Source organism: Aristolochia californica, unplaced genomic scaffold (genome assembly GCF_029961685.1).
Source record: "Aristolochia californica isolate CCGP_79_NKW_82.1479 unplaced genomic scaffold, dmAriCali1.0.hap1 SCAF_2, whole genome shotgun sequence".
NCBI lineage: Eukaryota > Viridiplantae > Streptophyta > Magnoliopsida > Piperales > Aristolochiaceae > Aristolochia > Aristolochia californica.
The window spans coordinates 487454-502729 of record NW_027181881.1 but is presented as its reverse complement, the minus strand read 5'-3'; the positions used below and the strand labels follow the sequence as shown (position 1 = coordinate 502729).

The 15276-nt window shown below is 37.7% G+C and overlaps 2 protein-coding genes across 2 annotated transcripts; both read left to right on the top strand.

The window, feature by feature from the left end:
• The first annotated feature begins 447 nt into the window (after positions 1–447).
• On the top strand, positions 448–8126 carry LOC137955554 (protein translocase subunit SECA1, chloroplastic-like). The gene is made up of 20 exons (XM_068802552.1): positions 448–1133; positions 1900–1972; positions 2111–2317; positions 3209–3311; positions 3441–3621; positions 3700–3918; positions 4061–4174; positions 4301–4414; positions 4501–4668; positions 4749–4924; positions 5015–5081; positions 5189–5335; positions 5519–5614; positions 5710–5778; positions 5945–6046; positions 6236–6487; positions 6585–6652; positions 6730–6847; positions 6931–7170; positions 7842–8126. The coding sequence occupies exons 1-20, from the start codon at positions 723–725 to the stop codon at positions 7917–7919; spliced, it is 3003 nt and encodes a 1000-aa protein (XP_068658653.1). The 5' UTR covers positions 448–722; the 3' UTR covers positions 7920–8126.
• A 3081-nt stretch (positions 8127–11207) lies between these two features.
• LOC137955550 (probable polygalacturonase) lies at positions 11208–15172 on the top strand. Its single transcript, XM_068802545.1, has 6 exons — positions 11208–11762; positions 12395–12715; positions 12881–13001; positions 13068–13242; positions 13367–13437; positions 14162–15172. Exons 1-6 carry the CDS (start codon positions 11745–11747, stop codon positions 14887–14889), a joined length of 1434 nt encoding a protein of 477 aa, XP_068658646.1. The 5' UTR covers positions 11208–11744; the 3' UTR covers positions 14890–15172.
• The last annotated feature ends 104 nt before the right edge of the window (positions 15173–15276 follow it).

Here is a 15276-nt window from a genome sequence, read left to right as displayed (position 1 = left end):
TGATAGTTTGGCTTCATTCTCTTTAAATTTCTTCAATCACTTCTTCTCAAAAGGAGAAGGTATTAGAGTTATCCATTTATACGAGTCTGATATAAATGGAGGACTCTAATCCCGCCTCCTGTCGAGATTTGTTCTTCACGCAGGAACCTCCCTTGAGCTATTGAGGAGCATTTTTTTCATGTTTTGGTGTAGCTTCTCAGATTTTGGAGACGTCTGTAATAATATATATAACGTTTGATACACGTATATGTATTTAAATGTTAGGACAGATACCTCTCATGTGGTTAATGCTACAGCTTTACTAGATAATTAACTCGAGAAAGCAACCTGGCCTGATTTTCCAAATTCCATGGTTTGCGGTGGCCGTTAATTGATATAAAATTTCTGAGGGCCAAGATGGCAAATATGCTTGCTTACTCAAGGGACTGCTGGCAGGTCGGACCTTATCTCCCTTCTCTGAACCTCTTGTTTCCTTTGTCTTTCCCTCCACAAAACCAACTCTGTGGGATAGGAAGGAAGAGTAAGAAACAAAAACCAATCCTTAGCGAAGGGGAAGAAGAAGAAGAAGAAGAGAAGAAAAGACTCCTGAGGAAAAACCAAGTTGACCAGAAACGCGAATTGAGAGTGATATACTTATGAGGACTTGTTTGAGCTGTTGATGTTGACTAGCGGATAAAGTTCCAGTCGACTGTGAGATACCCATTTCTTGAATTTTGCCAAAAATGGCGGCACCAGCATTTTCAGCTCCTATTGTAAAAGACCCGCCTTCAGTTTCGCTATTCTCTTCGAAATTTCGTTGCTTTCACCCCAACTTCGTGAGGTCTGAAAGGAGTACCTCCAGTTTGAATAACAAAGGAAGCCAAGTACCCGACTTTGGAGCTCGAGCGTCCAAATTTGGCTGTCAGACGGTTCAACGGTTCCGTCCGCAGGCATCTCTAGGTGGTTTGCTCGGTGGATTTTTCAAAGGTAGTGACACAGGGGAATCGACGAGGAAGCAATATACGGATACAGTCAGTTTAATCAATAAGTTGGAAGCTGAAATGTCACGGTTGTCGGATTCAGAATTGGGGGAGCGGACATCAGTGCTCAGGGAGCGGGCTCGGCAAGGCGACTCTCTTGATTCTCTTTTACTGGTATGATTGGATTATTATTTTTCCACAATCAACTTTGTTGGGTTCAATGCATTCTCTTCAGTTAAGGAGGCCCCTCTCAGGTTTGGTTTGTTTTGGTTGTCTCTGTGGTTGATCGGGAGAGTCTGAAGTAATGGTTTTAACTTTCTGAAAAATTGGAAAATAACTCAAAGAAGTGCCTCTGTGGCAGATACTTATAGTAGCTAACTTTAGCAACTAATGGGTTCTGCTTCCCACTCGAAAACATATTAGTATGGCTGATGATCGTGTGAGGTTATCTTTGTTTCTTGTTCTTCTTCAAAGCATTCTCCTTGGGTTCAGCTGTTTAAGATCGTATTACATTTCTCCTTGGGTTCAGCTGTTTAAGATCTTTTACATTTCTCCTTGGGATCAGCTGTTTAAGATCGTATTAGAGTCATGCGCTAGTTTATTTTAACTAAAATGGGTGATAATTATAAGCTGTATTTACAATATTAATCTAATATTTCTTCTGGGATCTTTTCAAGCTTCAGTGGGAGTGAAACTAACTGCTATAATGTTCTGAATAGTACTATATATATATATATTTTTTTTTTTTTGAATGAACATTGTACTATTATTGTTACTACTGTTATTGTTGTTATTATTTCTATAATCTCTGTTTGGGAACGTCCTCTTTTAAGCTTTCACTAGTGTCATATTTGGTAGCTTCAATTGCTAATGGTTGTTGTCTTTCTTTGGAAGAGCAATCTGTCCATGATCTTCACCAAAATTAGGATTGTATTGGCAGGAAGCATTTGCAGTTGTAAGGGAGGGTTCTAAAAGAGTCTTGGGTCTTCGACCTTTTGATGTCCAACTCATAGGTATATCTTCCATTTTTACTTGTTCTCAAACAAGGTTGCTAAACTGTTGAAATCCATGTATCTATTTAAAAAGTCGATCTTAGAGTAGCATTATCCACAAATATACAAATTAGTAGCTACATAATGTTTCTTGTGCAGGTGGCATTGTGCTTCACAAAGGGGAGATCGCTGAGATGAGGACAGGAGAAGGAAAGACACTTGTAGCCATTTTACCTGCATATTTAAATGCACTAAGTGGGAAAGGTGTCCACATTGTTACTGTTAATGACTATCTTGCTCGCCGGGATTGTGAGTGGGTTGGTCAGGTTGCACGGTTTCTGGGTTTGAAGGTTGGCCTAATCCAACGTATGTCCTATCATCTTTATGAGTTTCATTTAATTTTGTTTGTTTGAATATCTTGTCTTTGTTTACACTTCTTGAGAGTGATCAAATTCCTCAAAATTGGCGTATTAAAAATTTGTCATGAAACTGAGACCTGATCTTCATGCGTTTCATTTAATTTTATTTGTTTTGGGATGCTTTTGGTATCTTAATTTGAATATCCGGTCTTGTTCACACTCCATGAGAGTGGATAAATTCCTCAAAATTGGCGTATTTCATGACATAACTGGACTCCCTCAATTCAGATGGACAATCCTTTTTTCTTTTTTTCTAATGATTCTGTCAAAGCTGGAAAGCTTAGAGTAAGTTCTAATCGACATACACCTTCCATATATAATATCTGAAACTCTTCACTTTGTGGTTGGTGTAAACATTTTGTCTCTTAGTTCCATATTATATTTTAGATAATGAATATATTTTTTTACCTGGAACTTAATTGTTTTCATACCTTATAGCAACTGTACAACTTATGAGAGTTACTATCTCAGGAAACTGCAACATTAGAAGTTACCAAGTTATGAATGACTAGTAATAGGATTGATGTTGATTATAGGGACTGTTGGTCCAAGAAAAAAACAAAAAAGAGGTGACTTTTACTCAGTTTTTGCTGTTCTGTGAGAATGACTTAATGTTTTCTAAATAAAACTTCCAAATTATGGCTGGCTGAAACATCGAGGTTCTTCACTTTCCTTCAGTTGAAGTTTCATCTAAATAGAATATGTGTTCACTTCTTATTTTGCTTCATATAAGTGTTTATTTGCTTCTTCAGAATTCATTGTTTTCATCGGTATCTTTTCTCTGCTTGTGTTGATGTAATGAGAATTGAAGGACTGATGCTTATACATGTATCTCCAGAGAACATGACTAGTGAGCAGAGGAGAGAAAATTATGCATGTGACATAACATATGTGACAAATAGTGAGCTTGGCTTTGACTACTTGAGAGATAATCTTGCCACGGAAAGTAATTCTTTTCTATGCCTTTTGGGTTCTTCTTGTAGAATATTTTTGTCCTCTTTTATGAATTACTTCTTTTTGCATGATATTGAAGAACCCCGATGAACTTTTGCTCCTCTTCAATGCTTACAGAGTGTAGATGAGCTTGTCTTGAGGACTTTCAATTACTGCGTGATTGATGAGGTAGATTCAATTCTCATTGATGAAGCAAGAACACCTCTCATTATTTCTGGGTCAGCAGAACAGCCCAGTGATCGGTATTATAAAGCTGCAAAGATTGCTCAAGCTTTTGAACGAGACATACATTACACAGTAAGTGATAAGATTATTTTCAGAAACTAAGGGGTCACTCTTCCTAAAATGAGTCTTGACTATTGGTCTTGTGACCAGGTCGATGAAAAGCAGAAAACCATATTACTAACGGAACAAGGTTATGAGGATGCAGAAGAAATTTTGGATGTAAAGGACTTGTATGATCCTCGAGAACAATGGGCCTTGTATGTTCTAAATGCAGTAAAAGCAAAAGAACTCTTTCTTAGAGATGTAAACTACATTGTCCGGGGGAAGGAAGTCTTAATTGTGGACGAGTTTACTGGTCGGGTCATGCAGGTTAGTTTATCATTTCTTGATAATAGAATTTTGAAGATCTGCAGCTTCATTATGTGACCTACTTTTTTTGTAAGTTGGCATCCAAGGCTTTCACTCCTTCTTACATGCCAGTAAGAATGTGTTTAAGTAAGTGTTTTGGCAGGGTAGGAGATGGAGTGATGGACTTCACCAGGCGGTTGAAGCAAAAGAAGGTTTACCGATCCAAAATGAAACTGTTACACTGGCTTCAATTAGTTATCAGAATTTCTTTCTCCAGGTAGGAATATAAATTGCTTATGTTCTTTTGTTCCTGGTATGCCAACCATGAAACTTTGCTTTTAGTGTAAGAATATTAACAGTTCCGTGGTGAATTTCGATTGTTGATTCCTGTCATGTCATACAGTTCCCAAAACTTTGTGGAATGACTGGAACTGCGGCAACTGAGAGCACAGAATTTGAGAGCATATATAAGCTTAAAGTGACTATTGTGCCCACAAACAAGCCCATGATAAGGAAGGTGGGTTAGGGGCTAATCTTATGTTATCAAATGGCTATATATATCTATTTTTTTCCAGTAGAGCTCACTGTGTCTAACTATCACAGGATGAGTCCGATGTAGTGTTTAGGGCAACTATTGGGAAATGGAGGGCTGTTGTTGTTGAGATCTCAAGAATGCATAAGACAGGTAGACCTGTGCTTGTAGGGACTACCAGTGTTGAACAAAGCGACTCTTTGTCTGAACAATTGCGAGAAGCTGGTATTCCCCATGAGGTAAAACTGCCAGGAAGAATGCATTTTCTACATATTTGCAAACATCCTCTTGTATATTGAACAATATTTTTCATGTGAAGGTTCTCAATGCAAAACCAGAGAATGTAGAAAGAGAAGCTGAAATTGTAGCACAGAGTGGTCGTCTTGGGGCAGTGACAATTGCCACGAACATGGCTGGACGTGGTACAGATATCATTCTAGGGGGTAATGCAGAATTTATGGCAAGACTAAAGCTGCGTGAAATCCTTATGCCAAGGTAAAGATTCCTATAAACAAGAGGGACATTTAGTACATGCTGCTTAGTGGATGATAACATAACACGATTTTCCAAGATGAAATTTTATAGGGTGGTCAAGTTGACTGAAGGGGTTTTTGTATCTGTGAAGAAACCGCCACCAAAAAAGTCTTGGAAGGTTATCTTTCTGTTGGACCATGATTTGTTTTTAAGACAAAAAAAAAAAAAAGATTTCCAGCATGCATTCTACTTCATAAATTGTTATATGTCATGTTGTACTTTCAGGTGAATGAGAGCTTATTTCCATGTGAATTATCAAAAGAAAAGACTTCACTGGCTGAAGATGCGGTGGACTTGACTGTCAAAACATGGGGCCAGAGATCATTAAGTGAGCTTGAAGCAGAAGAGCGACTGTCATATTCATGTGAGAAGGTAAAATTTGTTCTAGATTGCAATAGAAGTTGTTCTCAAATGTTTTTACCTCTCATGGGTTTTAAATAAGGATTTTATGCTTATAATCCCAAATCCTTGTCCACACTTCCCTTTTCTTGGTTGGGAATAATATATCGTATTAATGTGTTACTGTTTCTGAAATGTGTTTGAGCATTATTTCAGGGGCCCGTACGAGATGAAGTCATAGCAAAGCTGCGAAGTGCATTCAGAGAGATAGTTGAAGAATATAAGATATATACTGAGGAAGAAAAAAAGAAGGTTATTTTTTAATTCTTATTTTGTATTCATTTTGATTTGTCTATACAAGATGAAGAATACATTCAAATTCAACTGCTTTTAGTTATTGTCTACAGGTTGTGTTAGCAGGTGGACTTCACGTAGTGGGCACTGAACGACATGAGTCACGGAGAATAGACAACCAGGTACCAAAATCCTACATACAAAGGATGCCATCTTCTTTCATAAATGGCAAGATTGACTGCTTCATTGCCGTCATCTCTCCAGTGTGTGTCTGTCCTTGAGCACGTGCATGTACATGGTTGGGTGAATGGTGATGGATGTGGCAATAAATGTGTTTTTATTTTACAGCTTCGAGGACGTTGCGGTAGACAGGGAGATCCTGGAAGTTCTCGCTTCTTCCTCAGTCTTGAAGATAACATTTTCCGGATTTTCGGTGGAGACCGCATTCAGGTTTTGCTTGGCCTCTTTGCATTGTTCTTTCTTCCATATACTTCTTGTTTCTTTTTTCATTCAAAATATTTTTCCACAACAGTAACGCCAGATATTTGGTCAAAGCTTCATTGTAAACACTAGAGCGCTCATACTTGCTCTGCTATATTGAAAATTTTTCATAAATAAATCTTAACTACGCATGTGTAGGGTCTGATGAGAGCCTTCAGAGTGGAAGACCTACCCATTGAGTCACAAATGCTGACGAAGGCATTAGATGAGGCTCAAAGAAAGGTTGAAAATTATTTCTTTGATATCAGAAAGCAGTTGTTTGAATACGATGAGGTACTGAACAGCCAAAGAGACCGTATATACACTGAAAGGCGGCGTGCCCTTGAGTCTGACAACCTTCAATCTCTTCTTATAGAATATGCCGAGCTGACAATGGATGATATTTTAGAGGTGCATGGCATCAGAAATTCTAGTGACCATGTTACTTCCATTAGATTTAATACCTTAGATCCCATATTAATGTTTCTGCTTTTTAATCCCTGACCAGGCAAACATTGGCTCAGACGCTCTCAGGGAAAGCTGGGATCTTGAGAAACTTATCTCGAAACTACAACAGTATGATACAGCCTTTGGCCTGTAGGAGTTATGTCTGAATTGATTGCTAAAATTGAACTCCATGATATTAATGGCAGGTATTGCTATCTATTGAATGATCTGACACCAGAGCTGTTGGGCAGCAAGTGTTTAAGCTACGAAGATTTGAGTGATTACCTTCGTCTTCGTGGGCGTGATGCATACCTAGAGAAAAGGGTATGTTTCATTTTTGTGTTGAATCTCGTGCCTAAACACAGAATTTAACATCGCATGATTCTTCATTTTTGTATAATTTTCAGGATATAGTGGAGAAGCAAGCACCGGGACTGATGAAGGAAGCTGAAAGATTTCTAATTCTCAGCAACATTGATAGGCTCTGGAAGGAACACTTGCAGGCACTTAAATTTGTCCAACAGGCTGTGGGATTGCGGGGATATGCTCAGCGTGATCCCCTTATAGAGTACAAGCTTGAGGGATACAATCTGTTCTTGGAGATGATGGCACAAATCAGAAGGAATGTTATTTATTCTATTTACCAGGTTTGTGCCAAACCTGCCTTATTAGCCTCTCTGGTAAAATTTCACTTTTCTGCATGCCTGAGAATGATCTTAGTTGGATTAGAATTATTGGACTGCGGCTAGTAGTTTGCATAGACTATGGCTTCAAGTTTCCCTTAAAGTACACTTGAGGTATGGATCCTGATCTCAGGTCTAGTGACCATCCAATTTCTTCAATATTCAAAAGTTAATGTCTTTACCAGATTGCCTTGTACTTTATTTTTATAGCAAGATCTAAACCCTAAACCCAATAAGCAAAACCTTTATGTCTGTTTTATCATTTATAGAAGGGAGGAAAAAAAATTCTTAAATGGATATCAAGCATGAACAAATAGGAAAGTAGGATAAGATAATAAAATTTAAGCTGTTAAATCTAAAGGTAGTGGCTAAAAGTGAAAGTGCCCTTAATTTATGTGCACTTGAGTCTAAAGTCCTTTTTTTTTCGTTCCAAAATATTTTCCTAATTTCTAATCATGCATTTCAACATTCAAAAAGGAAAGACCCACATTTCTTTCAGTCCCTTATCAAGCATTTCTAAAGTCTCATGACACTTAATTTTCTGCCATTTTTTGTTGAAGCAACTTTCAGTCTTACATTTTAATGGCTGTAAAAGCTTCCGTTTCTTGACAACTTTATATCCTTTTCTGGTGCAGTTTCAACCTGTAGTGGTGAAGGATCAAAGTCCCAGTGGCAATTCAAATGCTGATCCTGTTGGGGCGGCAAAGGCTTGAGTTGATGAAGCCTTCTTCATGATTGTCTTCTCATTGAAATTTTGAGTTGATAAACTGTGATGCTGGTTGTTGCCAGTTGAGTCAGTGGTTCAGAAGCAGAAGCTTTCTTTCACGCCATGCAATGCAAGCAGATTTGTATGCTGTTGTACAAACCTATTGACTACAAATTGTTGATAACTTACAAGGAAAATCCAAAGGTCCCATAGATTGGCTGGTTACTTTTTCTTCCTCTATTATTTCTTCCTAATCTTATTACACAAGTAAGTATCAAAAATAAAAAAGTCCAATATCCCAAGGAACTGTGCAAGAGACCTTTCATTTCAGTCAACCATTCAATTTGGACGATGTTCTCAACAGGCATGCTACTGAAAAAGATTATTACCAGCAAATCAGATGCTGTGTAAGATACACTTGATTGCTAATTTTACAAATCACCTTTATTCCCAGAGCTATAGCTGCTTTAGTCTACAAAATATATAAATACATGCAAATATAAAGCACTTCTATCATCTCTTGTTTTTCTGAGAAACTCAGACATCATAGGAACAGCTTATGGAAATTTCTGTTTTAAATCTTACCAGAGCACCTTTGTTTTAGTGCAGAAAACCAAATACACTGAAAGTGGCATTGAATGGAACTGATTCAAAATTTCAAACAAATATTTCCTTTAGTGGTGATACAACAAATGCTCGGGCTGTAGACGTTTATTTACTATTAGAGGAGTTGGCTAACCACATGAATGATGATCATTATTTATCTACAGAGGACTTGACATTGGAGGCACTGACTGGGGGATGATCAACATTTACTAGAGCTGATATTAGAACTTGTTTCACACATTGGTGACCCTTGGGACCTGGTTTGGTTTGGAGGAGTAGAGAAAGAGAAAAGAAAGAAAGAGTGGAAGTCCTTTTTTTTTTTTAAATAACAAAGCTATAAAAGAAATCAACTAGGATACTTTGATTATATTGAAAAATAACAAATGGCAAATTTTCAAGATTTTTTAAATTTTATTTGATTTTAATTGTGAAACTTTGTAGTATGATTTTCTATTTTTATAAATTTAGTGATATCTAAAGCCATTTCTCACTCAAATTAGACAAAATTTATATCATTAATTAATACAACAACTAATGCAACATTGAGTGGGGGCAGATGCTCAATCACTACAAGGATGCAACCTACCATAACATACTCACCAACATAGTACTCAAGTATTAAAAAAACATCATTTAATTGTTTAACAATGAAACAACCAACCACCCCATTCAAATCCTAATGAAACATTTTGATCCATAATCCTGACAATTAATGATAATGTAACCTTATCACTTGAAAGAAATTAGAGCATATTATGACTTTGTTTAGCAAATGCCTGCATATTCAAAGCACATAAATGAAAAAGTGTTAAAGACAAGTCCCCTCACCCACTAACAACAATAAAATCTTTGAAGATAACCATTACCCATATTTCTACTTAAAAATCCAAAGTAGGTTATAAAATATTACTTACATTATTTGTCACTAAAATTACATCAAGTATATTTGTTATATATTTCGATATCTGAATTTTTTTTTTAAGTTACTCACTATAACAAAATTATAAGTCATGCAATGTCGATCCACCCAACATCACCTTTCATAGGCTCCTCTATAACTTCATTGTCTCACGATTAGTTCATGTAGGTTCATGTTAAGTAACTCGTGGTCTCATACACACACATATATATATATATAATAGAAGAGTTTCGGAGTTAACTAATCAAAGTTCAAGTATAATATTATTTAAAAAATTGTGAAAATATATAGGTATTTATGTCATGTTTCGAGGTCAGCTAAACAATTAAAGCAATCTAAGTATTATCGTACTTCTATAACAAAATATATTTTTTAAATACGAAATCGATAACTGGACATTATTCATCTTAGATTCAACCGAGGATCAATTTTTTTAGCATTAAAGAGAAGAGATGCTAGCTGTCCTTAGTCGGAAGGATCAAATCTGCAATCTAACCTTCATTCCCTAGTGAAGGTCTCATAAGGTTTTGGTTCTTTAATAATGATATTTTGGTCCACAATCTCACATGGTAGATGGAGTATTAGCCTGGTAGATTTGCATAAATAAAGAAGAAGAAAGCAAAGAAGATCTGGTAGATAATGAAAGAAGGGGATTTAATGGAGTTTTTTTTTTTTTTTTTCCTTCAGTGGGTGGTCCCTTTGATTGGAATGTTTATGGGAGAGAAACCCATGAAGGGTTTTGGAAGAAAGTGGTGTATTTGGGTATTTCATGTTTTATTTCTTGTGGGTTTACACAGAGAGATGAAGTATTTATCACTCTCACATGAAAGATTGGCAGACATGAAAGCTGTGAAAAATACTTGTACAATTGTTGACCATATTGGAAACAAACCTCCATGGCAGGCAAGCTCCACCAACCTTGCTTTTCACTGTTTTTAACCTCGTTGGTCTTGTGAAGGAAACCTTTTATTCTTTTAGTAAATAAATCTGGTTCATGAGACTAGTGGTGAAAGGCTGTTACTCTAGAGACAAATGCCAAAGTAAAAAAAAATGGATCTGGGACCATATTCGAACCAGCAAATCTATAAAAAAAAAAAAAAAGGGGGAGGCAGAAAGAACCACAATGAGAGATAAATAAGGGGAGAAGGACAGATGATTGTCTATTTTATTTATTTTGGGGCCTAAATTCCCTGGCTGGAAGGCTAAGAATAGGGATATGCATTGGATCCCAAAGCAAAGGAACTGGTTTTTTCCTTTGTACATGTATTTCTCTTGTCCTTTCTCTTCTTCCTGTCTCCCACTTTTAACCAAACCTTTTTGTTTTCTGTGAATTCCTCCCAGCTTTTCTATGAGGACAGAAATACCCTTAGAGTCTAATTGCATGGCATTCAATAAATAAGTTGAAGAGAGGAGAAAAATCAACAGATTGATCTCCATCACCACTGAAAGGTGACAGGTTATTCGTACGAAGAACACTGATCACGTTTGTTCATTGCTCCTAGTTTTTAACACCTTTAATATGGCTCAACATGATAGGATGAATACGTCATTTTATACACCTTTTCTGTGTCTGGTCAAAATACAAGGTTGGTGGTGGTCCTACGTAGTTTGTTGCTTCTTCTTGAATGGTATTGAAGTAATTTAATCTGAAAGAAGAACTTATTTTTTGAATTTGAGTTCTTTTATTTATATTGGATCGATTTTATTTTCCTGTTTAAGAAATTTAAATGGTTGAATTTTCAAAAGCCAGGTCCAGCTCTGTTTGACGGATTTTCCAACTAAAACCACACCAGATTCTTGCATGAGCTGCCACCATGCACCTGGATTATCAGAATGTAGTTAAGAGTAGCTATCATCTGTATATCTCTTGTGGGGCACTGGAGGGACTGCAAAAGCGGCATAATCAGCAACCTTGCTCCTGGAGGAGGGGTTTCTTCTTCCTTTTGATTACTATGGAGTTTTGAGCTTCAGGTGCGAAGGCTTTGTCTGGGTTCCCTGTGTTCTGGGCAGAGCTCTTAGCACAAGTTGAAAGGAGAATACAGGTGTCCTGTTTTGGGCCAGGAATGTTTGTGTTTTGGCGGGCAGCGACGCTCACTGTCATGATTTTCTTCGGTAGTGGCTCTCAAAGACACCCATCTAATCAAACTTGCGTCTTGCTGATGATTTTTCTCAGCACACCAAGTTCTTGAATGGATTTGTTGCGGTGTTGCCATTTGCGATCAGGAGCGTAGAGGTCGTCTGAAGTTTGCAACTTGTTGGAAGCTTCAATTCACGGACGAAAGCCGAAGAACAATTGATCTTAGTCTTATGAGGAGATCTATAACAGTAAGTGGTGGTTTAGTTTTGTGTTCTTCGATCTGTGTTTTTAGTTTAGAACTGTAGTTCAATTTTAAACATCCGAGCCAGGAGGAGTGTACTGGGATTCGATACAGCACTTACCATTGCCTGGTCTCTGATTCTGCTGTGTTTAGTCATTAAATCTGCTTTGTAGAGCTCTATTTCAGTGAAAAGGAAAAACTGGGAATAGGGTTATGACTAATGAGAAGATCTGGTGCAAAATAGTTTATTGGTTTTCTCTCTCTCTCTCTCTCTATCTTTTCCTTCTTGACTTCGTCTATTACTTTTGAAACGTGGTTAAACTCTTCAGTTTGGGCATCCAGTGGTCAGATTTAGAATTTTAATGGTCTTGATTTAGTGTGATATTCAATTTAGGGCAACTTTGGTGTATCTTAAGGACAATTTTTTTCTCCCTTCTGTTCAGCTACGCCTAGTTTATTTTATTTCACATTACAAATACCAGCAAACTTTTCAGTTAGAACTAGAACAATTTAGCTGGAAAAAAAAATCAAGACCCCAACGAAGGAGATCTCCAATGCCTCTCTGAATTTTTTCCATTTATGAAAGTATAATATACCATTAGCTGACTTCTAATTCATTGCTAATCTTTTCTTTTTCAGCTTCTAAAAGTGCTACTTACTCTTGTAACAATCAGCAAGGCACTATGGGCTGCGAAGGGCAGCCTCCTCCATTGCAAAGATCCACAGGCAATGGCATCTCGTCCCCACAGTGTCACAATAACAGAATTCGGGGCTGTCGGAGATGGGGTTACCCTCAACACCAAAGCTTTTCATAATGCCATGTTTTACCTAAATTCTTTTGCCGACAAGGGTGGGGCGCAGCTTTTTGTGCCTGCAGGGAATTGGTTAACAGGAAGCTTCAATCTCATCAGCCATCTGTCCTTGGTGCTGGATGAGAACGCTGTAATTCTTGGATCAACTGTAAGTCTCACAGATATTTCATCTTTTATTGATTTTTAGAGCCAATTTTCCTAGGTAGGTTGTATTCAGAAATGCACAATAAAGGTGCAGGTTTTGATTGAATTCTTTACCATTGCATAGTCCACAAGCAATGGCAATAATTAGCTGGTTGATGTTTGGTTTTAGGAGCCTGAAGATTGGCCATTAGTAGATCCATTGCCATCCTACGGCCGTGGAAGAGAGCTGCCTGGCCAAAGGCATGAGAGCCTCATCTATGGACACAATCTCACAGATGTAATAATTACAGGTTAGTATCTATGATGTTTCAAGCCAAACCAATCTTGGAATTGTTTGTAACTGTTGCGTGCATCAGGTAATAATGGGACGATCGATGGTCAAGGAAGTGTATGGTGGGAAAAGTTCAGAAATGGCACACTTGACCACACCCGGCCTCATCTAGTGGAGTTGATGCACTCCACGGGGGTGGTTATGTCAAACTTAACTTTTATCAACTCACCTTTTTGGACCATCCACCCCGTCTACTGCAGGTTTGTCCACTCAAAGCATTATTGCCTTTCCCTCCTTATTGCATTCAGCTTTTGTTAATCAATGTCCAAGTGGAGTTTTATGTGTTAGGGGAGAGAGTTGAGACTGTTTTTGCTGGATGAACAGCCATGTCCATATCCATGATGTCACGATCCTTGCTCCTCTTACTTCTCCAAACACAGATGGGATTGATCCAGGTGAAAACCCAACTTATAACTAGTTTTATTGTGTTGAATGTATACTTTTTCATACTTGAAATATCTCTTTCTTAATTGAAGAGAACAGGTTTCATACAATAAATTATATTTTCACTGCTAACCACTTCTCCTCAAACTTCATAAACGGGTACAGATTTTTCTTCCATATCCTTTTACAATTAAACAGGTAAAGCGATTAATTGGGTAATCGGGTAAAATTGCCACCCCTACCCACAGTTAAAGGCTTTCCCTGTTATTTTGGGAGATCTACATTAATAACAGCGTATGCCTGAGCATACTAGGAGACAATGGACACTATGGCATATGTTAGATTCGTTCCATGCAGGAAATGGTTACTGTATGTCGTAGCTATGGAGAAATTCTGTAAGAGCTGGTACTGAATTTTTTGGTTATGGAGTAAATCAGTAAGCTAACATATGATCAGAATCACAAAATTTGCCTATAATATTTTCTTTACTGGAAAAAAGAGTGTATTTCTTTTCAACTAAAAAAATCAGTCATTTTAGTCTCAAGTCCTCAAGGTGCCATTCAGCTTCCTTGAACTCATATAGCAGCCCCTGTTTTCTCTTTACTTTCTGGTATAATTCCTTATTTCCATGTTTGAGACGTTGTTGTCCCTTCTCTGTTCCCTGCTAAATTAGTTTAAATGGGCTAATTTCATTATGCATATATGCTTCTGAATCTGCCTTTTGAATATGACCAGACTCATCTGATGACGTCTGCATTGTGGACTGTTATATTCGAACTGGTGATGATCTGATCTCCATTAAAAGTGGTTGGGACCAGTATGGAATATCCTATGCCCGTCCAAGTTCGAACATAATAATTCGTCGCCTCACAGGAGAAACTAGAACTAGTGCAGGAATTGCTCTTGGCAGCGAAATGTCTGGTGGTATATCGGATGTTCAGGTGGAAGGTCTCCGTCTCTCTAATACGAAATCAGGTGTTAGATTAAAGACATCTCCAGGAAGGGGTGGTTATGTCCGAAACATTTCTATCTCAGATGTAACTATGGAGAATGTTGACATAGCCTTCTGGTTCAGTAGCCACTATGGTGACCATCCAGACGATAAGTATGATCCAACTGCTCTGCCTACCATAAACAGGATCACATTCAAAGATGTGAGTGGGAGCAATATCAGCGTTGCTGGCATCCTAGAGGGTATCGAAGAGGATGCATTTCATGACATTTGCTTTTCCAACATCTCACTCAGTGTGACGTCTAAACGCCCATGGAAATGCTCACTGATTCAAGGATATTCTTATGAGGTGACGCCGGAGCCTTGTGAGCCTCTTAGAGAAAGAATACAGGACTCTTCAGTTTGTTTCTTGCCGACTCATTCAATGCGCGATCTTTCGCTAGGAAACCAGGTGACTAGTGCCACAACGAAGATGACAACAGTGTATCATGCTCTGCAGTGGTGGAAATAAATCTGGGAATGACATCTGATGCATATATACTCTTTCATCCATATAACAGAAGCTGACAGAAAGTTGGGTATTGGGTTTGGGAGATGATTCAAAACATGTTCTTTGATTTTGTAAGTTTGTGTGTAAACAACAGATAATTGAGTGGATTACCAGATTTTGAGAACAGCACGAATGTTGATAAAATTTATTATTTTTTCAGTTTTTTTTTTCCACAAGTATTGTATTGATGAGTAATCCGAACAAGTGTCCTTTAATGAGAATGTTCTTTGCTGAATTCAGTCAATCGTTCTTTAACTTAACACAGGTTTGCATGGTTGTGGTGCCAAACGAGGGTAGACAAAATAAATAAACAGATTGCAGAGGAGTTTCAACCGATAGCCGGAGAAA

What these genes read in the sequence shown, in the direction of transcription:
- LOC137955550 (XM_068802545.1), top strand. An exon ending in CTGTAATTCTTGGATCAACT is followed by an intron (nt 12,716 to 12,880) that starts GTAAGTCTCACA and finishes GTTTGGTTTTAG; the next exon opens with GAGCCTGAAGATTGGCCATT. An exon ending in ATCCACCCCGTCTACTGCAG is followed by an intron (nt 13,243 to 13,366) that starts GTTTGTCCACTC and finishes CTGGATGAACAG; the next exon opens with CCATGTCCATATCCATGATG.
- LOC137955554 (XM_068802552.1), top strand. Translation starts at nt 723, where the DNA reads ATGGCGGCACCAGCATTTTCAGCTCCTATTGTAAAAGACCCGCCTTCA. An exon ending in TTGAGAGATAATCTTGCCAC is followed by an intron (nt 3,312 to 3,440) that starts GGAAAGTAATTC and finishes TCAATGCTTACA; the next exon opens with GAGTGTAGATGAGCTTGTCT. An exon ending in TGTCATATTCATGTGAGAAG is followed by an intron (nt 5,336 to 5,518) that starts GTAAAATTTGTT and finishes GCATTATTTCAG; the next exon opens with GGGCCCGTACGAGATGAAGT.